Below are 23,524 nucleotides of genomic sequence, written 5' to 3'. Positions count from 1 at the left end.
TTAAAAAGTAAAAATTATAAACCCTTGACAAAGCACTGCCCTCTGCAACGGAAACCCTGCCCCTTTCCAGTAAACCTCCCCCCCCCCCCCCCCCAAAGTTCATCTCCCCGGACCCCTCCCCAACCTTACTGGCATGTTCAGGGGTCCAGAGGCAGGAACAATCCACACTTGCTCCAGTCCTACTGGTGCTGTATAAGAACATGGCAGTGCACGGTAAACTCCAAAAAAGTCAACTTGCAGACAGCAAGTAGAGAAAAGGAAAAAAAAAAAATATTATACAGAGAATACTATGTAATTATTTTTATTACTTTTTTAGGAAAATGGAGGCATAGGCAGTCTAAGCCTCATTTTGAGTTAAGGCAGCAGTGTTAACTTTTTTCAGTCCTGGCTGACAGAAAGGAGTGCCCTGCCCTCCCCCGGGTACCAGGAATTGTAGCACGTCAGGATGTCACTTGCGTGATAACTTAAGCGTTCGGAAGGGAAAGGAGTTCTCAGTAGCAATGACAGAGGTCCCGTGGCAAAACAAAGAATCACAACAGGCACAAAGAGCCCTATTCTGCCAGACAGGATACATGTAATAAAGCACTTACTGCTCTGGCATCTTGCGCTTCACACATCTTAGCCACAGAGGTCTGGAATTCCCCAATGAGGTCATGTCCCCCATCATTATCATAATCATAACATAATACCTTTGAAAAGGAGAGAAAATGACAGTTCAATATTTACTATCATTCACTTATCTCTATAATTTGCATAAAGAAATCACTTATTAAACAGACACAATGAAGTCACTGGCACTCTATATTTAATTTTCTTTGTTTTCAGACAATACCATTCTGTGGGAAATGTTATTTAAAACTCTATTCTTTTTAAGAAAGGTTCCATAGAGGAGGATTCTAGTTGAAGGCTTCACTAGTAGCAAAAAAACACTGCTCAATAAGCATGAGGATCAGCTGAAAAACACTGAAAATATAAACAGCCTGAAAAAGGAACCGTAACACTATTAGATACAATCTGCAAACATTTTATTGAATAGAGGAAATATTAAATATTTTTTTAAAATAAAAGGTCCAGGTTTTAGGGTGACTACACAGCTTGTTATGATAAGTAGAAGGGGATGGCATGAGATAGTATATTATGGGAGACTCAGCATCCAGGCACTACAGCCGTTTGATTAAGATCTGAAGAGGCTTCAAGAAAGTACGGATACCATATTTATTTATTTAGCATTTTTTATATACCGATAATCATTTGGAACATCTAATCGGTTTACAGAAAAAAGTAATGTAGCCACAGGCTTTACAATAAACATAAAACATTAGATAATAGTACAATAATTTGTATTATTTGAATAATTGCAATGAACTTAGAACATTAGATAGTAATACATGAGTAGACCTCAGGAACAATATTAAGAGAATTTCCACATCTCTAGAAGCAAACAACTTATGTCATAAGCCTGAAGGATTCCACTAAGTATGCTTTCTGACTGTTGCCATGTTTTCCAAGAGGGATAACCAAAAAGGGTGATTGGCAATATGAGAACAACATGGTTGCAATATTTGTAATGTTGCAAGCCAGGCCACCCTGACCTGACCAATGAGAAGGAGCATGTCCAAGGCAAACCAATTAGGAAAAGACAAGCAGGCAGTCTATCCAAGACTGGACCAATGGGAAGAAGGGCATCCTGGAGTGGTCCCTAAAAATCTCCATAAGAGGGAACCTTTGGGAAAATAGCCAGTCTTGTGACTCCAACACAACAGACCAGAGGTACCTGAACTTGTGAGAGATGCCAACTTATCTGACCCCAGACCAGAGAGGTAGACCTGCAAGATTCTTTACCTGAGGCTATGGTGCGAAGTGTGTCCAAATGAGTGGTGACAGATAGACAGACACAGGTGCACAGCGCTCCTCTATGAGGCCAGGCTATACTGCTGCATCCTTTGTGTGGTAACCAATAAAACACTAATTCAGATGTAAGAGCTGCAGTGTTTGGTGGGTTCACACTTTCTAGTTTGGCCTTCACATATACAAACTTCACTTCCTGGGGCTGGTATGGGCACTGTGGTATAATTATCCTACTAGGTAGTGCCCCCTAGTGGTAGCAAGCTCAATAGTGACAGGCTCAGCCAGCTTTTCCTTGCAGCACGCAGTGATGTAACCCTGTTTTCAGAACTTTTTTTTTCCATACATGCACTGGGATAAAGCCAGGACTGGCTCAGCCTGTGCCCTTTTGGTATGGACCTAATAAACTATTTAGGCTGTGCGTATTCTGGCTGGAAAGAAGTTTTGAGAGCTCTGCTAACTGTATGCTAGCTGTGATGTCTGTTCTCTTCAAGAACAATCCTCAGGTGCAAAAAGCAAAATAATTCTGCTGCTATCTTAAAAGCACTGCACACTTTACTTGCTGGATGTCTGAGTTTGTTGTGGACTGAGCCTTCCTGTTTGCAGCTGATATCCCCCGCCCCCGATTGCATCATTACTGCCCACGGCCTGCAGGGCCATTTAAAAACACAGGCCCATAGGCAGGGTCCACTGCCGGCAAAGAGCCATGGGAAAGGGATGCGTCCCTTTGCTGGCCCCTTCGCTAGCAACTTTGCTGATCACTCTCCTTGCTAGTTATTCCAGTAGGTACTATCATTTGCTAAAGGACAGCAGAACCACTATGGTAACTGGAAAGGGCGAGTACTGCAGTTCTTTTAACTATAATTTCAGGTAATATGATTAGACCGCTGTCCCTTTTATACCCAACATGTGTCCCAGTTAGAGAATTTCTCTCTATCTGCAGCTAATGGAGGTAATTTTCAAAGGAGTTACGTGCGTAAATGTGACATACTATTGTAGCAATTTTCAAAAGCCCACTTACTCGAGTAAAGGGTATTTACATGTATAAAACCCAATTTTAAGCATGTAAATGCTTTTTAAAATCAGGCCCAATGTGAATATTTCTTCCATGAGGGAGATGTAATTTCCTGCTGTTTAGCAGATGGGTCATTCAATATTCTGTTTCTGACATAAACTAGGATAACAGACACTGATTTGTCTTTATTAAATCTTAATTGTCCATTAGGTTACTCTTACCTTCAACAAACCAGATCTGTTGGAAGGGGAGGTGGAGTTTTGTTATTTTATAAACGCCACTTTGAAACTGAAATCCCTTCCGATCTGTCTTGGGCTCAGGTATGAGAGTGTAATTGTTAAATTAAGGGAGTGGATATTTTGCTTTGGTTGATTGTCCCCCTGAGGTTTTGAGTAAGGATTTAACGTTTATTGTTGACTTTTTTTTAATAGTCTATTTCTACAACATGCCAAAGTTATTATCCTTGGGGATTTTAATATTCATTTAGATATTAAACCTAAGAATACTTTAAAAAATTTTCAAGATTCTATAGTCACACTGTAATTAATTCCATATATTTCTTCCCTTATGTACTGAGGCGGCCGCATTCTCGACCGGGTATTCAGTCCCGAATCTATAGTAGGCAGTAATGCTATTAGTAATCTTGCAATGCATCCAGTTTTTATGGACTTATCACTATCTGATAACGTTTAGTTTCTCTTTTACTGAATCTAGTTTTGGACAGGAAAATAGACTGGTAGTTCATATGGTATGCCAGCCCATTGACCAGATTTGTTCAAACAAGAATGGTGGTCATTCCATTGATGGTCTAACCACTTCTTTTTACTCAATTGTTGTTAGATGTTAGAGATAAAGTTGCCACTATTACATATAAAAAAAAAAAAGTAGAAGTTTAAAATGTAGATTCCCTTGATTTAATGCTTCTCTTATACATTATAAAAGGGAGATGGAGAGAGAAGATGGATGAAAGCTCCCTCGGCTTATTCTCAGCAATTATTTGTGATCTCTAGCAGCAAATATAAAACTCTTGATGAGTCCTCTAGGAAAGAATTCTATCTACTCCATTATAATCTTCCTTAAATCGCCCTTATGAATTATTTAACACTATTAAACCTGCAACAAGTGGTTTACATGAGAAAGTATTGAATTTCAATTTTCCTCTCAAGATTTTGCTGATCGTTTGGTTTGGAAAGCAGAGCTGCTGGTTGTGCAACATAATAGTCTGCAGAATGTTTATAACCCCCTTTCTGATGACTAATGATTTACAGTAGATCCAGCAACCTGTAATTCATGGGAAATATTTAGCTTTGCTGGGTTGTCTGAAATAGAAATGCATATGGGTCGGCTTAAGAATTACTGGTCTTTTAGGCCCATGCCCTTTTCAGTTTTGTATGTAATGAAGGAGGAGTTTCTAGAAATTTTAATGTCACTAGTGAAATTCTCCTTACAAGAAGGAAGGGTACCAGGGACCTTGGAAAGTGCAATTGTTCAGCCAATTTTTAAAAAAGAGGTAATCTACCTATTGAATTACCTATGATTTATGGACCTAATTCAAATGTATCCACCTTGGGCAAATTGCTTGAAAGAGTAGTATACCTCCAGTTCTCTGACTTCCCTAAGGATATCATCATCTTGCGCCCACAGCAATGCGGGTTTCGGAAGAAACACAGTACTGAAACCCTCCTTCTTTTTGTAACTATTAACAGCAGGAGTTTGATAAAGCGGAGGCTACTGCTGTCTCTCTAGATCAGTGGTCCCCAAACCTGTCCTGGAGGGCCACCAGCCAGTCGGGTTTTTGGGATCTCCTCAATGAATATGCATTAGAGAAAATTTGCATGCACTGCCTCCATAACATGCAACTTTTCTCTCATGCATATTCATTGTGGATATCCCAAAAACCCGACTGGCTGGTGGCCCTCCAGGACAGGTTTGGGGACCACTGCTCTAGATGGATCATCAGCTTTTGACATTGTTTCTCACAATTTGCTGTTGGAAAGATTGCGAGAAATAAGGACATGAGGAAATGTTTATGACTGGCTCAAGTCTTATCTAGAAGACAGGCAACAGCAGGTCTATATTTCTGATTCTCATTCAGATTGATTTAATGTTATTTACGACCTGCTTATTGCTGGATCATTATTCAATTATATTTATGGTCTATGCTGATGATACATGAATCAGAAGAGATGCGGTCAAGTACAAAGTCCATGCACATAAACATCAAGCGTTAATGTAAAGCTTTATTTAGCGTGGCAGCTCTGCTGTTTTATAACAAAAGCAATACTTTAAATGGGTCCCCTGACACGGACCCATTGTTTCGCTGAAAGGCTGCATCGAAAGGGACAGTTGTACATAAGATTTCAGATCTAAAAAATAAATAACAATTACTCAGAACTAAGGACTCTCAAAGGATGGGGAAAAATCATATGATGTTATTAAGGCGGTATTTACACAGGTGTACAGGAAGCATAATCCGTGCACACAGATATAAACATTTAAAAACGCTGTCAAATGGCACAAAAAAAGTATTCAATCAGGTAACACCAATGCGGTGAAGCCTGACCAATCAAAATCCAGTGTTATGAATACAGTAGGTCAGTGAAAAACTCCTGAAATGAAATCAAATGAAATAACACCATTCTATTTCATTGACCAGACCATTTGGAAACAAACTATCCATCACATATATCCACTTTTGTTCCTTATGAATAAGCATTTCAGAGAAATTACCTCCCTGAGATGGAGGCAGTAACATGTCAGTTACAAAGAATTTAAGGTCATGTTGGGTATGGGACAGAGAGGACCAGTAAGCGACCAATGGGGGTTCTCACGGTGATTATTAATGCTGGAACGATGTTCGATAATTCGAGTTTTCACCGAGTGTATGGTTTTGCCAATATAAAGTTTATGGCACAGACAAATAATGATGTAAATTACTCCCATAGATTGACAAGTAGTGGACAATTTGAGAAAATACCATTTATGAGTGACCGGGTGTCAAAGCAAGTAAGAAAGAAAGGGAGCAGATAAAACAACGTCCGCAGGGTTGGTGACCAGTAGTTGCTGGGAATCAAGAGAAGGAGGAGTGCGCAACTGTGAGTGAACAAGCTGATCTTTAAGGTTTCTGCCGCGAAGGAATGTATATCTTAGGGGGCAATCAAAAATCGTATGCAAAGATAAACAGGCCAATGATGGCGTACAGTTGCTGTAAGGTTGTGTGCACGGGTCAAAAAAGGCAGAAAGCCTGTGAGGGAATCAGTTGGACCATTAGATGATCGAGGGGTTAAAGGGGCAATTAGAGAAGATAAGGCCATTGCGGAAAGATTAAATGATTTTTTTTTTTTAATCTTTATCAATTTTCACTATATAATTCATATATTAATACATTACATACGGCTCGATACTGTAAGGCCGCTGTAGAAACAGTGCGGCAGTGTCAGGCGCACCCTTCCTCCCCGCACGCACAGTTCTCTTGACCTAGCGCCTGATACTCTCTTCTAATTGCATGCAAATGCATGCCGCGGCTGTGAAGCGTTAGGGAAGGGTTATGCCCGCGCAACCCATTTTACTTTATAGGCGCTTAATACAGCGCCTATACAGTAACCTGGGTGCGCTGGTACAGGAAAATTAGGTTCTTACCTTTGCTAATTTTCATTCCAGTAGTACCATGGATCAGTCCAGACAGCTGGGTTATGCCTCCCCTCCAGCAGATGGAGTCAGAGAGAAAACTGAAAGCACCCCCTAGATATACTGGTGTGCTACCTGCGATCCTTCAGTATATGTGATATCAAAGCAGAAATAAAGAATTGAGCACAGTCAAAACTGCCCCCAAGAAACTCCTTTGTATTAACTTCTTATTAACTAGGTGACCAGATCAAGTAGAAACATCCTTGAGAACAGATAAAACCAGACACAACAAATAGAACACCAAGAGTGTACAGTAACACACGATACACTGGAATAACTATAAAGGGAACCTAAAACATGTGGTAACCGTCACAATACCACTGAAATGGAAAACTCAGAGAATACGAGCGGACTCCCAGAACACCGTGGGCGGGCGTCTGGACTGATCCATGGTACTACTGGAATGAAAATTAGCAAAGGTAAGAACCTAATTTTCCTTTCCCAGTACGTACCAGGATCAGTCCAGACAGCTGGGATGTACCCGAGCCGCCTTAACTGGGGTGGGACCCTGAGAGTCCCGCTCGAATCACACTGCTCCCAAAGGACTCTGCAGGAGGTCCCCGGACATCCAGACGATAATGCCTGGAAAAAGTATGCCAGGATTTCCATGTGGCTGCCCTGCATATCTCTTGGCAAGAAACCAAGTGATTCTCTGCCCATGAAGTTGCTTGAGCACGCAGAGAATGAGCCTTAAGCCCAGCAGGAACAGGCTTACCACATCCAACATACTTGGACGCAATAGCACCCTTTAACCAGCGTGCAATCGTAGCTTTGGACGCTTGAAGACCCTTCCTGGGTCCATTCCACAACACGAAAAGGTGATCTGACTTTCTAAAGTCATTCGTAACCTCCAAATAGCATAAGAGAATCCGACGGACATCCAGACGCCTCAAGTCCCGACCCTGAGAAGACTGTAGGTCCTCGTCCGAAAAGGAAGGTAACTCCACCATTTGGTTGACATGAAACGCGGAGACCACCTTAGGTAGGAAGGAAGGGACAGTTCGTAGGGAAACTCCTGACGCCGAAATGCGCAAAAACGGTTCCCTGCAAGAGAGAGCCTGCAGCTCCGACAACCGACGAGCCGAGGAAATGGCCACAAGGAAAACAGTCTTGAGGGTGAGATCCTTCAAAGAAGCCGCCTTAAGAGGTTCAAACGGAGCCGCACACAATCCACGGAGTACCAAGTTCAAGTTCCAAGACGGACAGGGAAGCCTGACGGGAGGACGCAAGTTTCTAACCCCTCGCAAGAAACGAGCCACATCTGGATGACTCGCAAGGGAAGAGCCTTTAACCTTACCCCTCAAGCAACCCAAGGCCGCCACCTGAACCCGAAGCGAATTATACGCCAACCCCTTTTTCAAGCCATCCTGTAAGAACATAAGGATATCCGCCACTGACGAACGTCTGGCCGAAGTACCTGCCTTGTCGCACCAATCATGGAAAACCTTCCAAACCCTCGCGTAAGCGAGCGTAGTGGAAGAACGACGCGCCCGAAGGAGAGTAGACACCACCGCGTCTGAATAACCTCTCTTCTTCAACCGGTTCCTCTCATAAGCCAAGCCACCAGACAAAAACGATCCGCCAGATCGAAAAATACTGGACCCTGACGAAGGAGATTGGGAAGATGACCGAGACGCAGTGGGCCGTCGACTGCCAAGTTGACCAGATCCGCGAACCACGGGCGCCGCGGCCATTCCGGAGCCACGAGAATCACCGGACCGTGATGGGACTCTATGCGTCTTAGCACTTTCCCTACCAGAGGCCACGGAGGGAACACATAAAGAAGAATGTGACGAGGCCACGGAAGGGCTAGCGCGTCCACCCCTTCTGACGCGTGCTCTCTCCTCCGACTGAAGAAGCGCACCGCCTTTGCATTTTGACGGGTCGCCATGAGGTCCAAGCGCGGAGTCCCCCAACGCCGCACGATGAGAGCCATCGCCTCCGACGAGATCTCCCATTCTCCTGGATCTAGGTGCTGCCGGCTGAGGTAATCCGCCTGAACGTTGTCCACGCCGGCAATGTGGGTGGCCGCGAGACGCTGTATGTGCCTTTCCGCCCAGGACATCAACAGCGCCGCCTCGGTCGCTACCGCTTGGCTTTTTGTGCCTCCTTGTCGATTTATGTACGCCACTGTGGTCGCATTGTCCGACAGAACTCTTACTGCTCGTCCGCGTACCAGTGGAAGGAGACAACGCAAGGCCAGGCGGACCGCTCTGGTCTCCAATCGGTTAATGGACCAAGTCGCTTGGAGTGCCGACCAGTTGCCCTGGACTGCACGGGACTGGCAGACCGCACCCCAGCCCGACAGGCTGGCATCCGTCGTCACCACCAACCAAGACGGGGGTTCGAGGTCCACCCCCTGTAGGAGATTGGCTGGGGTCAACCACCAAGAGAGACTGGAGCGAGCCGGCTCCAGCAAAGGCAATTCCATCCCGTACTCCTCCGAGCGGGGATCCCAGCGAGATAGAAGTGCTCTTTGTAACGGACGCATATGCGCAAAAGCCCATTGTACCATTTCCATAGTAGACACCATATGACCAATGACTTGTAAATAATCCCAAACCGTGGGAATCTCGAGCTCTAACAGGCGCCATACCTGAGTCATGAGATTGAGCATGCGTTGCTGCGGAAGAAAAACCTTGCCCACCAAGGTGTTGAACCGAGCTCCCAGGAACTCCAGCTGTTGGGTCGGTTCGAGTCTGCTCTTCGCAAAGTTGACTACCCAACCCAAACTCTGCAGCTGGTGCACCACTAAGGAGACCGCCCGGTTGCATGCCGCGTGCGACTTTGCTCGAATGAGCCAATCGTCGAGATAGGGATGCACAAGGACGCCTTGCCAGCGGAGGGAAGCCGCTACCACCACGAGGACTTTGGTGAACACCCTCGGCGCGGTGGCCAACCCGAAGGGGAGGGCGCAAAACTGGTAGTGGTCTCCCATCACCATGAACCTCAAGTACCTCTGATGCCGTTCTCTTATTCCGATGTGCAGATAGGCCTCTGTCAGGTCCAAAGAAGCCAAGAATTCTCCCTTGTGGACGGCCGCAATAACAGACCGGAGGGTCTCCATCCGGAAGCGGGGCACACGCAACGCCTTGTTTACTCCTTTGAGATCCAGAATGGGTCGGAAGGTGCCCTCCTTCTTGGGCACCAGGAAGTATATGGAATACCGACCCGTCCTGAGCTGGTCCTGCGGAACCGGAACCACCGCCCCCAGAGCCTGTAGATGGGCGACCGTTTGGGCTATAGCTACCTGTTTTTCTACTGGGCCGCACGGCGATATCAGGAAGAGATCCCGGAGGGGACGTACAAAATCCAACTCGTAGCCGTACCGAACCACGTCGAGGACCCATTGATCCGAAGTAATTTTGGCCCACTCCTCCCAGAACCGGGACAGCCGACCTCCGATAACGGGCACGGAGGAGTGGGCCCGCGCACCTTCATGGTGCGGGCTTGATGGCAGGAAAGCCTTGGGAAGAGCCCCCGCGTATAGGCCTCCTGCCGCGAAAGGAAGAAGACGACCAGGCCTGGGATCTTGTCACCTGCTGCCGCTGGGGAAGGGAGCCCCCTCTTCCCCCACGGAAACGCCGTTGCCCCCGAAAGCGAGCCCTAGCGTTACCAAACGACCGAGGTTGCCGAGGCTTATCCTCAGGCAACTTGTAAACCTTGTTGTCACCCAGGTCCTTAATGAGCTGGTCCAGCTCCTCGCCAAACAGCAACTTGCCCTTAAAGGGGAAGGAACCTAACCTTGCCTTGGAGTTGGCATCCGCCGACCAACGACGGAGCCAGAGCAACCTCCTGGCTGAGACCGCCGAGGACATAATGCGAGCCGATGTGCGCAACAAGTCATACAAGGCATCCGCTGTATAAGCGACCGCCGCTTCAACACAATTCGCCTGCTCGGCCTCGCCCGGAGGGAGCTCCTGCATGGTCAGCAGCTGCTGAACCCAGCGGAGGTTGGCCCTCTGCACAAGGCTGCTGCAAGCCGCCGCTCGGACCCCCAGTGCCGCCACGTCAAAAATGCGCTTTAATAAAACCTCAAGCTTGCGGTCTTGGAGGTCCTTCAACGCTATACCCCCAGTCACGGGGATAGTCGTATGCTTAACCACAGCCGTGACAGCCGAATCTACCGCGGGTGTCTTCAGAAGTTCCAATGAATCCTTAGGTAAGGGATATAGCCTTTCCATGGCTCGATTCACCCGCAGGGAAGCCTCTGGGAGCTCCCATTCCTTTGAAACGATCTGTAAGACCTTGTGGTGAAAAGGAAAGGTCTGCGGGGGAGCTCTAATCCCTGCCATCGCGATATCCCCTGTAGACGTGTCCGCCTCCTGAGGCGGAGTCGTTAACTCTAGCTCCTGTAACACGTGGAGAATAAGGGAGCTTAATTCCTCCTTTCCAAACAATCGTAGCACCTGGGGGTCATCCCCTTGTACGGCCCCCTGATCATCCGTCGCCAGCAAGTCCGGAGCCCCCGGGGACTCCGGAGCGGCTCCTGTGTCTCCCAGGTCCTCAGTTTCCCTCCCCCGCGGACGGGAACCCTGGACCCCGGAGGACCCCGCGCCCGGCGGGCTCCCTCGGGGCAAGGAAGTGGTCCTGGGGACCTTCGGGGGAGCGAGAACCTCTGCCTCCCAGCCGGACTCTGCCTGCAAAAAGGCTTTGTGCATTAAAAGCACAAAATCCGAAGAAAAAGGTACTGACCTCTTTAAATTCTTCTTCAGGCCATCCGATGGGGGGGGCCGCGAGGAGACCCCAAATCGGGCTGGGAGCGCGGGCTCAGTGGCTCGGGAGAGGGAGGAGGGGAGGTTTCCTCCTCCGACGCTGAAAATGCAGCCTGCCGCGTGTTCAAAATGGCCGCCGCACTCCTCCCCGATGGAGGAGGGGCCGGAGAACGGCTGCCTGAAACGCTGCCGTGCTGGGCTGCAGAGGACAGAGGAGAGCCGCTGCGGGCAGCGCTCGGCCCCCCCGAGGGTCCCTCGCCCCCGGGAATACATCGGGGGCAGAGACCCCCGCGGGAGAGTCGCGCCCCCGCCTCCCCACAGGTCAGGCAGACCGAAGATCGCGGCATCAGGCCAGGAAGCGGAGCAGCAACGGGAAAAAAAAAAAATGGCGCCAAAAAGACCCCCTGAGAAGAACTCCACAACCAACATGCGCCGGGTGAGCTAGCCACCCCCTCCGGGGTCCGAAACAGGCACTGGCAGGCCGGGGTCAAAGAAAAGGAGCGCACTGCCTGTCCCCAACAGGGCTTAAATGGCTCTGGATTAAACTTTTTTTTTTTTTTTTTTTTTTTTTTTGAAACCCCCTTCAGGCCAAGTAACCTGGAATTGGGGGGGGAGGGTGACCGGCCCACCGGTAAGCTCTCCCCCGGCCTGTGGACACACTAACCCAGGAAGAACAGGAGGGTAAAACCCTCCTAGCCTGCCTCACTCTGCCGCTAGCCTCGCAGCGCAAGACACTCAAACAGACACTAACGCAGACCGATAGTTAGACAGAGGAGAGAAAAGGAAGCATCGACAGATCTAGTCCCCTGTCCTACCTCACTGTTTTGTTTGTTTTTTTTTTTTTTTTTACTTTCCCAGTACCGAGTAACACGGACCGGACCAGGACCGCAGGGTTTTGCCTCTCAATCTGCTGGAGTCAGAGAATATACTGAAGGATCGCAGGTAGCACACCAGTATATCTAGGGGGTGCTTTCAGTTTTCTCTCTGACTCCATCTGCTGGAGGGGAGGCATAACCCAGCTGTCTGGACTGATCCTGGTACGTACTGGGAACTGTCATTTCAAATGTCATTTCAAATGACATTTGAAATGACATGAACCAGGAAGTGTAAAAAACAAAATTTTTAAATACCTGTTGGAGGGCCGCGTGGGTCCAGGCGGCTGGCGGGATCCGGGGGGCGGGTGGTCGCGTGTTAAAATCTAGGCCGCGGGCGGGTGGGCGCCTGTTCCAGGCGGCGGCGGGGGTGGGTGGATGTGCGTTAGTTTCAGACGGCCGGCGGCGGGTGGTCGCGTGTTAAATCTAGGCAGGGTCGCACAGACGCGTATTCATCCAGGCGGAGGAGCCGGCGGCGAAAGCCGCCGGCTCCTCCACCTGGATGAATGAATGTGCGCCTGTGCGACCCCTGCGATTCGGTGCTCAAGGCAGTCACATGCCGTGACGTCGGGCGTTGTGACATCATGCCTTGAGCGCCGAATCGCAGGGGTCGCACAGGCGCGCATTCATTCACTGCCGGTGGGGGCTACCAGCAGTGAATGAATTCATTCATGAATGCGCGTCTGTGCGACCCGGCCTAGATTTAACACGCGACCACCCGCCGCCGGCCGTCTGAAAGTAACGCGCGTCCACCCGCCCGCGGCCTAGATTTAACACGCGACCACCCGCCTCCCGGATCCCGCTGGCCGCCTGGACCCACGCGGCCCTCCGACAGGTATTTAAAAATTTTTATTTTTTTTTCTGACAGGTTTTATGTGTCCCACAGCATTACATTTTCTCGATCATCTCTGTATCGCTTTTTTTTTTATTGTGTTTTATTGTTTTTGAGTATCTTAAGCCGTGTCGATGGATTTGTTACTAGACTCACAGTCCTAACACCTACTAGGGGGAGGCGGTAAACTAACACGTTAAGGCCGCGGCAAAACAGCGGGTTACTAAGGAGATAATATCAGCGCCCGTTACAGTATCGGAGGGGAATAGCTAATTCCTTCATTATACAGCTAATTCGTTCATTTACACATCATATACATGCTGCGTGCGGAAAGGGTTATGTGTCTATTTTACGAAGCGCTAAGGACGCTTGAAACTGGAGACTGTATCGCTGGATCGCCTTACTCGTCTGTATTGTGCGCTCCCAGCACGTTACAGACGGGGAATCTTTAACCGCACGTTACTGTATCGACCTGTAAGTTGTAGTAATGACAATGAGTGGTTAATAAAATGCATTGTATACTTATTTCCTACAATGAGGAAGAAGAAGGAGAATAATTATTGACAAAAAAATAATAATAAATAAATAAAAAATTAAACCACTACATTTAATTATCAATCATATTGGAAGGTCATTATTCCTGAAAAAATGGGAGCTTAACAAGAGAAACAAAACATTCAAACTATTGCAGTCCCTATATATCTTTTTCTTTTCTTTATTGCCTTGTTAACTAGAAATTGGAGTAGATGTCGGCACTCTAACTTGTTCCAAGAATTTCTTTAATTGGTCTGGGGCAAAAAATATATATGTATTATCTTGTTTCTGTATTATGCAGTTACACGGATAGCGTAATGTATAAGAATATCCTAACGAAATTACTTCTTGCCGAAGCCCCAAAAAGGCTTTACGCCTCAGTTGGGTAGGGGGAGCTAGATCCGGGAGAATTTTTATTGATTTTTCATAATAGGTAATTGGAAACTTACTAAAATATTTTTTCATTACAGTATTTATATCTGTGGTGGCATAGAAGGTAACTAACAAAGTTCCCCTATTTATTACATTAGCTGCGGAGTCTTCCAAAAAGTTGGTTAGATCTCCCTGAAAATTCTCATCTCTAGGCAAACCATTTCTTATAGGGAGAAAATAACAGCTATTAACAGTAGGAGATCTGTCAGAGGGAAATCCTAATTGATCAATAAAAAATTTCTTTAAAGATATTATTGGATCTTCCCCTACAGTTCTGGGGAAGTTTAAGAATCTTAAGTTAAATCTTTTTGTATTATTTTCCAACATTTCTAATCTTCTGTCAATAGCAGCCCTATCTTTCACCACAGCGACATTAAATTCCAATGTCTTTTTCCCCTGATCTTCCAACAGCTTAACTCTTTCACTTGTATCTTTTATTTGCTTTGAGTCTCAAAATGTTCTTGTTCATTTTTCCCATTTAACAAATCCATTTTTCTTTCCAAATCCTTGATATTACTTGACATGCCTGCCATCAAATCCCATAGCATTTCTAGTGTCACTAGTGCAGGCTAAGAGAGAATTTGAAAAGAAGTTGGCAGTAGAGGCAAAAACTCACAGTAAAACCTTTTTTAAATATATCCGAAGCAGAAAGCCTGTGAGGGAGTCAGTTGGACCGTTAGATGATCGAGGGGTTAAAGGGGCAATTAGAGAAGATAAGGCCATTGTGGAAAGATTAAATGATTTTTTTGCTTCAGTGTTTACTGAAGAGGTTGTTGGGGAGATACTTGTATCGGAGAAGGTTTTCATGGGTGATGATTTGGATGGACTGAACCAAATCACTGTGAACCTAGAAGATGTGGTAGGCCTGATTGACAAACTGAAGAGTAGTAAATCACCTGGACCAGATGGTATACACCCCAGGGTTCTGAAGGAACTAAAAAATGAAATTTCAGACCTATTAGTAAAAATTTGTAACCTATCATTAAAATCATCCATTGTACCTGAAGACTGAAGGGTGGCTAATGTAACCCCAATATTTAAAAAGGGCTCCAGAGGTGATCCGGGAAACTTCAGAAAGGTTAGCCTGACTTCAGTGCCAGGAAAAATAGTGAAAGTGTTCTAAATATCAAAATTTAAAAAATTTAAAAAATTTAAAAATTTAAAAAATATCAAAATTTAAAAAATTCTTTGAATCCCCATTGAATACCCCATAGAATAACTCAAGGAACTCCCCAATAAAAAAAAATAAAAAAATTTTTTTCCAACTCCAACTCCTTGGCAGTTCAAAAGTCCAGCATTTAATTCCCTACCTATTGTCAGTCCTAAACTCTTTACACAACCCCACACCGATGTTATCTGCCTCAGCCTATATTAGGCTTTGTATATTGTATTTCTTTGTTATTTAACCCCATATATTTATCTCCAAGTTATTTCTACCTGTTTTTTGTAAGACATTTTCTTGTCACTGTTATTGTTCAAAATGTAAACCGAATTGATCAGTAATTCTGTTATTGGAAAGTCGGTATAGAAAAGTTCTAAATAAATAAATAAATAAAAATTACAGAACATATAGAAAGACATGGTTTAATGGAACAAAGTCAACATGGCTTTACCCAAGCAAGTCTTGTCTCACAAATCTGCTTCACTTTTTTGAAGGAGTTAATAAACATGTAGATAAAGGTGATCCGATAGATGTAGTATATTTGGATTTTCAGAAGGCATTTGACAAAGTTCCTCATGAGAGACTTCTAGGAAAAGTAAAAAGTCATGGTATAGGTGGCGATGTCCTTTCATGGCTTACAAACTGGTGAAAAGACAGGAAACAGAAAGTAGGATTAAATGGACAATTTTCTCAGTGGAAGGGTGTGGGCAGTGGAGTGCCTCAGGGATCTGTATTGGGACCTGTATTTTTCAATATATTTATAAATGATCTGGAAAGAAATACGACAAGCAAGGCAATCAAATTTGCAGATGATACGAAACTGTTCAGAGTAGCTAAATCACAAGCAGATTGTGATAAATTGCAGGCAGACCTTGTGAGACTGGAAAATTGGGCATCCAAATGGCAGATGAAGTTTAATGTGGATAAGTGCAAGGTGATGCATATAGGGAAAAATAACCCATGCTATAGTTTCACAATGTTAGGTTCCATATTAGGAGCTACCACCCAAGAAAGAGATCTAGGTGTCATAGTGGATAACACATTGAAATCATCGGTTCAGTGTGCTGTGGCAGACAAAAAAGCAAACAGAATGTTGGGAATTATTAGAAAGGGAGTGGTGAATAAAATGGAAAATGTCATAATGCCTCTGTATCGCTCTATGGTGAGACCGCACCTTGAATACTGTGTACAATTCTGGTCGCTGCATCTCAAAAAAGATATAGTTGCGATGGAGAAAGTACAGAGAAGGGCGACCAAAATGATAAAGGGAATGGAACAGCTCCCCTATGAGGAAAGACTAAAGAGGTTAGGACTTCTCAGCTTGGAGAAGAGACGGCTGAGGGGGGATATGATAGAGGTGTTTAAAATCATGAGAGGTCTAGAACAGGTTAAATGTGAATCAGTTATTTACTCTTTCGGATAATAGAAAGACTAGGGGGCACTCCTTGAAGTTAGCATGTGGCACATTTAAAACTAATTGGAGAAAGTTCTTTTTCACTCAATGCACAATTAAACTCTGGAATTTGTTGCCAGAGGATGTGGTTAGTGCAGTTAGTAAAGCTGTGTTTAAAAAAGAATTGGATAAGTTCTTGGAGGAGAAGTCCATTACCTGCTATTAATTAAGTTGACTTAATAGCCACTGCTATTATTAGCAACAGTAGCATGGAATAGACTTAGTTTTTGGGTACTTGCCAGGTTCTTATGGCCTGGATTGGCCACTGTTGGAAACAGGATGCTGGGCTTGATGGACCCTTGGTCTGACCCAGTATGGCATGGTTCTTATGTTCTTAAGGTAGTATACAGTTTATGCATTCATCTGAAGAACTAAGCTGTGGAATGAAAAGCAGGTCCTGTTTGGCATACAAGGTGTGTTTAAAAGGCTTTTTTGAGAACATACTGAGGGTACCCTCTTTCTCTAAACCTAGCCAGGATCTGCTTAGCTTGAAGCAAGAAATCAAATTTAGATGAGCATAGCCGGAGTCTTAAGAATTGGCCCACTGGGATATTGTTTCTTAAGAAATAAGGATAGTGGCTATTACAAAACAGCTGATGAACAGAACAACATCCAACAATTAAAAACTCATACAAATTATTTAAAATGGCCAAATATCAATAAAATATTTCAAAACAGCAGACATCACATAATACCCAATAATTAAAATGGCAGTCAATCAAGAAAAATAAACTTAAAAAGCCACCTTTACTTACCCTCTCCAGTAACTCTCCTCCTTTCCCTTGCAGTGCAAAAGCACACATGAGAAGCTGTAGTGGCTGCTGAAGCTCTGTCCTCAGGGTCCAGTTCCTTAGGGCCCACAACCAGTCACAACCAGTCTCTGTCTCAGACACCAGTCACCTCCCCGACCAGTCTCTTTCACACACACCCACCAATCACCTCCCTGACCAGTCTCTCATACACACACACCAGTCACCTCCCCGACTAGTGTCTTTCACACACACACACCAGTCACCTCCCCGACCAGTCTGTCTCTCACACACACACTAGTCACCTTCCTGACCAATCTGTCTCTCACACACAGACACCAGTCATCTCCCCTAACCAGTCTCTCTCTCAATCACAGACATGCTCTCTCACTTACATATAAGCTCTCAATCATACACAAAGGCTTTCGCTCCCATTCTACCACACACACAAGCTCTTGCTCACGCACCCAGGCTCCCATTCTACCACACACACAAGCTCTCGCTCACACACCCAGGCTCCCATTCACACACAGACACCAACACCTACATCCAAGCTCCCAGTCTCTCACACACATGCACCAGGCCTCACCACCAAACCTCTTCTTCCTTTGCTGCAGGGATGGGCTCCAGTTGTGCCATGGCTTTACTCTGGTGGGCCTTCTATTTGGCGCCAGGGGGATTGGCTCCAGTGGCAGCCTTGCTTCAGTGGGATCGGGCTTCCTCTTCATTGCCATGGGGATAAACTCCTGTGGCAGCCTTGCTTCATGGGCTCGGGCTTCCTCTTCGCCGCCACGGGGATGAGCTCCTGTGGTGGCCTTGCTTCGCGGTGTCAGCCTTCCTTTTCTCCACCACAGGGATGAGCTCCCATGACTGTCTTGGTTCAAGGGGGTCAGGCTTCCTCTTCACCACCATAGGGATGAGCTCCTGTGGCGGCCTTGCTTCATGGGGTTGGGCTTCTTTGCTATGGGATGCCCCTTCTTCCTGCCCTACCGGCCAATCGAAGGCTTCCTCCCTTCTTCCTATGCCTTCTGGCAGGAAGAAAGGAGAAGGTTGCTGACTGGGCCATGGGAACAGGAAGAAGTGAGGAGACTTCCCATTGGCCAGCAGGGGCAGGAAAAAGGGAGAAGGGAAGCACAAACAGGGCAGTGGAACACCGGGAGCCACAACACACCTGCTGGTGCTTGGCGACACACCGGTTGAGAATCGCTGTTTTAGGTGAATGATTTGTTACTTTTTGTTTTATGCATAGAAATTGTTTTATATATGTTTTTTATTGCTTTTATATTGTATGTTAATTGTTTTACTAGATTGTGATCCACCTAGTATGGGGTCCTGGTATAGGCAGAATGTAAATTAAAAAAAATAAAATAAACAAATAACACACACATGCAATTTGTGAAGGCCATAATACATATAAAATAAAGACTTATAATATGTTGAAGCTAAAAGGTACCCCATAGCACAGAGGTTCCCAAATATACTACAAAATATTGGCCCTCTGTGGACAAAGGCGCAGGAGAGGGTCACAGCCGCCACTGCTGCAGACAACACACTCTCTTCATCCTCTGCTCGGTAGTCTCCCACCAGGAGGAGAAGTCAGTAAGTAGTGCTCCTTATCTTTTGCCGGCTTAATACAGAAGTTGAACTGTGTGGAACTGGCAGATCTCACAAGACCACGGGGCCTTTTGTGGTTCCAACCAGCAGCTGGCAGAGGGGAAGGCAGCAGCAGGTAAGGAGTGCTGCTTGCCTGATGATGATCCTTCTTGCTAAAAGGAGATGATCCCAGAAGATAATGCCTGGGAGGTGGGAGAGGAGGAAACTGGAGATGCCAGGGAGTGGGGGATGGGAAGGGATGTTTGTGATGCTGAAGGGATAGGGAAGGTAAGCGGTGCTGACAGGGGGAGGAGGAGGGAAGAGAAGGTGGTGATGCCAGGGAACAATGGGAAGGAGGAAGGGAGAGAAGGTGGTGATGCCAAGGGGTCCGAGGGAAGGTGGTGATGCCAGGCGGTAGGAGAGAGAGAAGGGAAATTAGTGATACCAGGTGGCTGGAGAAAGGGAAGAGAAGGTGGTGATAGACAATGCCAGGAGGCAAGGAAGAGATGGGAGGAAAGTGGTTATGCCAGGGGGAAGGGAAAGAATAGGATTGTGGTGATACCAAGGGGTAGAAGGGAAGGAAAAAGGATGGTGCCAGGAGGCTGGAAAGAAGGGGGGAGGGAAAGGAAGGTGATGATGCCAAGGGACTGAAGGGGGAGGGAAGGTGATAAGAGTGTCTGGGTATAATAAAGGTTGGGAACCACTGCTATAGCAGCATAAACCCCACTGTGCATGGCCTGCAGGCCACTATTTAGATGAATCAGCAGTCTATATCTCCCCACAAACTAAGTCAATGCTGGCAGGTTGGAGATGGCCAGGTATTATCCACAAAAGCCCAGGGGACATAGGTAGCCAGATGTTATGGCAACAGCCTTATTAATTTTGGTAGACATTTAGATATCTATAAAGCTTGGTGATAAGACACAGGTCAGAGGACCTGGGTGTTGGATTACATATCAAAACTTGCATGTTCATCTGTCCAGCATGGTAAAGAACAAACCAAAAACTGAGTTGGATAAGAAGTGATATCCTACTAGCAGTCAGGCCTCTAGAACTGGCAACCTGGCTATACAGTTCTTCAGAGGAATAGGCATGTTAGTCTGGTGTAGCAAGAATGACAAGAGGCAGGTAGCACCTTACAGACAGGCCGATTCAGTAAAGTCCACGGGAGAGTGGACGAACGCCTGCTCTCCTGGCGCGTGCACCAGTCCCTTGCCGGTGCGCGCGATTCAGTATTCAAATTAGGTGGTGCGGTAGAAACAGGGAAAAGTAGGCACTAGGGACACTAGCGCGTCCATAGCGCCTCCTTTTAGCCCGGAGTGGTGGCTGTCAGCGGGTTTGACAGCCGACGCTCAATTTTGCCGGCGTCTGTTCTCAAGCCCGCTGACAGCCACAGACTCGGAAACCGGATGCCGGCAAAATTGAGCGTCCGGGCCGAATTCAAATTTTTTTTTAAAACTTTTTTTTACTCTTCGGGACCTCAGACTTAATATCGCGCGCATACCTAATAGGGCCGTCAACATGCATTTGCATGTCGAGGGCGCTATTAGGTGCCGCGGGTTGGACGCGCATTTTCCTCCCCTTACTGAATAAGGGGTAAGGGAAAACGCGTGTCCCAGAGCAGGCTAACAGTGCGCTCCGGAGTGCACTGTACTGTATCGGCCTGAGACTAACTAATTTATTGAGGCATGAGCTTTCAATGACAGAGCTGCCTCTTGTCATATATCCTAACAGAGCAGACCTGAAAAACTAGGCAACGAGATGAGTCAATTGGTCTTTATCTGGCATCACCTATGTTATGATGTGCATTTTAAAGATAACTCAACAGGAGGATGTGCAAAGAGCATAACCAATTCTTTAAAAATCTTATCTCCCTTCTTAAAGGCACATACCCAGTCACTACAGCATTAATTATCAATCAGTTTCTAATATAAATAAACGGAATCCAATAGTTATACAGAAACATAGTAGATCTGGACAGATAAGGCCCAACTGGAACATTCAGTCTACTCAGATGTACCGATCTACACTGCTAGATCTAAGCATATATCTAAGCTGTATAATCTTGACTACCTGCTAGGGTTGCCAACTGGCTCCAGATTTTCAAGACAGGTTGATCCAGTCCAGGCTTTACCCCATTGCATGCTGGGACTTATTCTGATTTCCCTCTTGCATTCCCTAACCAAAGCAAGACTACAAATAACTGCATAAAGGGGAGTAAAACCAGGACTGGATCAACCTCTCCTGATAATCTGGAGCCAGTTGGTAGGATTATCATTACTTATCCAGGTCAGTTTATTTATCTTTTTTTTTAATTATTATTTGTAATCCATCTTTCCTGGAATAGTTCAAGGCACAGCTTTGTTGTTTCCCCCATCCCTTTTGTTTTCTGTCATTCTGAGTAGATGAGTCTACAAGTTGCTGTAGTTAAAACAATCGTTCCATTTGTTTAACCCAACCTCTCAACCCTGTTTTTACCTCTGACCTCTATATCTGCTCCGCTGTTAGACTACCAACCTCTCAATAAATAACTATTTCTGCTCAGCCTTCTTCTCTCCAATTTCATATCATGACCCCTTGTCCTTGAATTTCCTTTTCCATGGAAAATGGCATCTTCTTTATTGAAGCTAAACATCTGAGGGTTTCTATCATATCCCTGGGTCCCCTTTTTTCTTTAAATGAGGGCTTTGAATTTCTATAGTTATACAAATTGCATCTTAATTTTATCCATAATTACTTTAAAATGTTATCCATATACAGAGCAATGTTTTGCTATTATTTCGTTATGTTTCCTAAATGAGTATTTATAGTTGCCATGTGATCTGTCACAATATTTAGACCTGTAGGGTAAATGTCTCTAAGTTTACCATCCGTTCCACATTTTCTTTCCCAAAGAATCTTTATGTCTGTATCATGAGCTTCATTTAGATTTAGAAAACACACATACAGGCTCCCTTAATTGTTTTTAATATGTTAAAATAAATGTATGTTTCTGAATGTGTATGGTCCCCTTGGACTGCATCCTTGTTTTGGCACTGCATCCTCTGCACTTCATTTCCGTGTTTATTTTTCTATGAACAGGTTTCATGCAGAAACTGAAAAAACTGGTTTGCAGGTTGTGACATCTTTTATTGGACCAGCATATGAATTAACCAAAGCTGATGATGTCCATGAACTTACAAGTTCAAATCTCTTTCCTTTTCAGAAGGTGTCACAATCTGAGCCAGAAGCCTGAGGCATCCAGCTGCCTTGCATAAACTAAATAGACTGGAGGAGGTTCAGAAAAAGGCATGTATATCCTGGAGGAAAGGATACGAGAGAGACATTTAAATACCTAAAATGTATGAATAATCTGCAAGCAGCAAAGCTTTTTCAATAAAAAGGAAGTCGTACAAGTAGGGTTTATGATATGAAGCTCCAAGGGACTAGACTCAGGAACATCATCAGGAAATATATATTTTTTTTCATGGAAAGGGTGGTGGATGCCTGGAATGCCCTTCTGGAGGAGGTGGTAGAGTCAAAAACAGTAACATAATTAATGGAATAAAACTGACGATCCCTAGTGGCAAGAGGATGGTACTGAAGTACTGGGGTAACCTGCATGGAGCTATGGTTTAGCCCAAAACAGCACGGTATGACTGCATTGTGCTAGCAAGAAGTCACTGGGGCAATCTGCACAGCAATGGGAGAACAGCATCGGGCTTCCAAGAGGGCTGGGGTGGCCTGTATGAAGAGCCCATGGTTAGAGCCCGAACTTCAATGACCATGGGGAGGACTATATATATATATATATATATATATATATATATATATATATTTATTTTTTTATTTTTTTTTTTTAACAACAGCCTCATTAATCTTGGTGGCAGCAGAGATTACTTAAAAAGTTGATAAGACATTAAAGGCAGTCTACTGGTCTTGTAAGAAGCAAAGCTGAAGGTGGCACGGCTTGAAACGTCCTACCAGCAAAGGTGGTGGAAGCCATTGCTGTAACAGATTTTGATCATTTTTGGGACAGATATGGGGGTCAATGGTGAGACGAAGACATGGGGGAGATGAGAGTTGGTGTTGCATATCTACGCAAAGTGGAGGAACTTCAACTGGACAGAATAGATGAGAAAATTTGGTCTTTGCCACCATTTACCATGTTACTAAACTTCCTGCTGCTTTGATAGCTATTCCTACTATCTAGAAATTCCCACAGAGAACTATTGTTATTCAGACAGCACAGCATTCAAAGCATGGGAGGATATTTGCAGTTTTGCTGAAGACAGATTACAGAGCATTTTACCGTGCTCTCCACTGTTCTCTGAATCCCTAAATGAGTTTAATAGTTCTCTGCGCATAGACAGGTATTCAGTGATTGTAAAAAGGATTTGCAGAGAACTTCATTATGCCACAATAATTTAATATTATCATGAAAAAAGAATACCAAGAGGGCTAAGGATTTTCAAAGAGTTAAGATTACATAATAAAGATCCAGAATTCATTACTAGTTGGAATGACATTCTTAATCAATATTCTTTGAATCTTGTAAGACTTATTGTGAAAATATCTAAAAGGACTGCAGATTATTTGAAATTGGAACTTGGTCCTACGTTAACTAATATAAATAATTGTATACATGCTGAAGCT

General features: G+C 45.1%; 1 protein-coding gene across 4 annotated transcripts in view; it reads right to left on the bottom strand.

The window, feature by feature from the left end:
• The window catches only part of CPNE2 (copine 2), a 455,723-nt gene that overhangs the window by 173,248 nt on the left and 258,951 nt on the right, over positions 1-23,524 (bottom strand). For all 4 annotated transcript variants that reach the window (XM_029608729.1, XM_029608728.1, XM_029608731.1 and 1 more), the window contains exon 8: positions 591-689. In XM_029608729.1, the coding sequence (XP_029464589.1) occupies positions 591-689 (99 nt within the window). The remainder of the gene's footprint in view (positions 1-590; positions 690-23,524) is intronic.

The sequence above is a fragment of the Rhinatrema bivittatum genome, chromosome 7 (assembly GCF_901001135.1).
Source record: "Rhinatrema bivittatum chromosome 7, aRhiBiv1.1, whole genome shotgun sequence".
NCBI classification, from domain to species: Eukaryota; Metazoa; Chordata; class Amphibia; order Gymnophiona; family Rhinatrematidae; genus Rhinatrema; species Rhinatrema bivittatum.
This window is presented reverse-complemented; position numbering and strand designations above follow the sequence as displayed.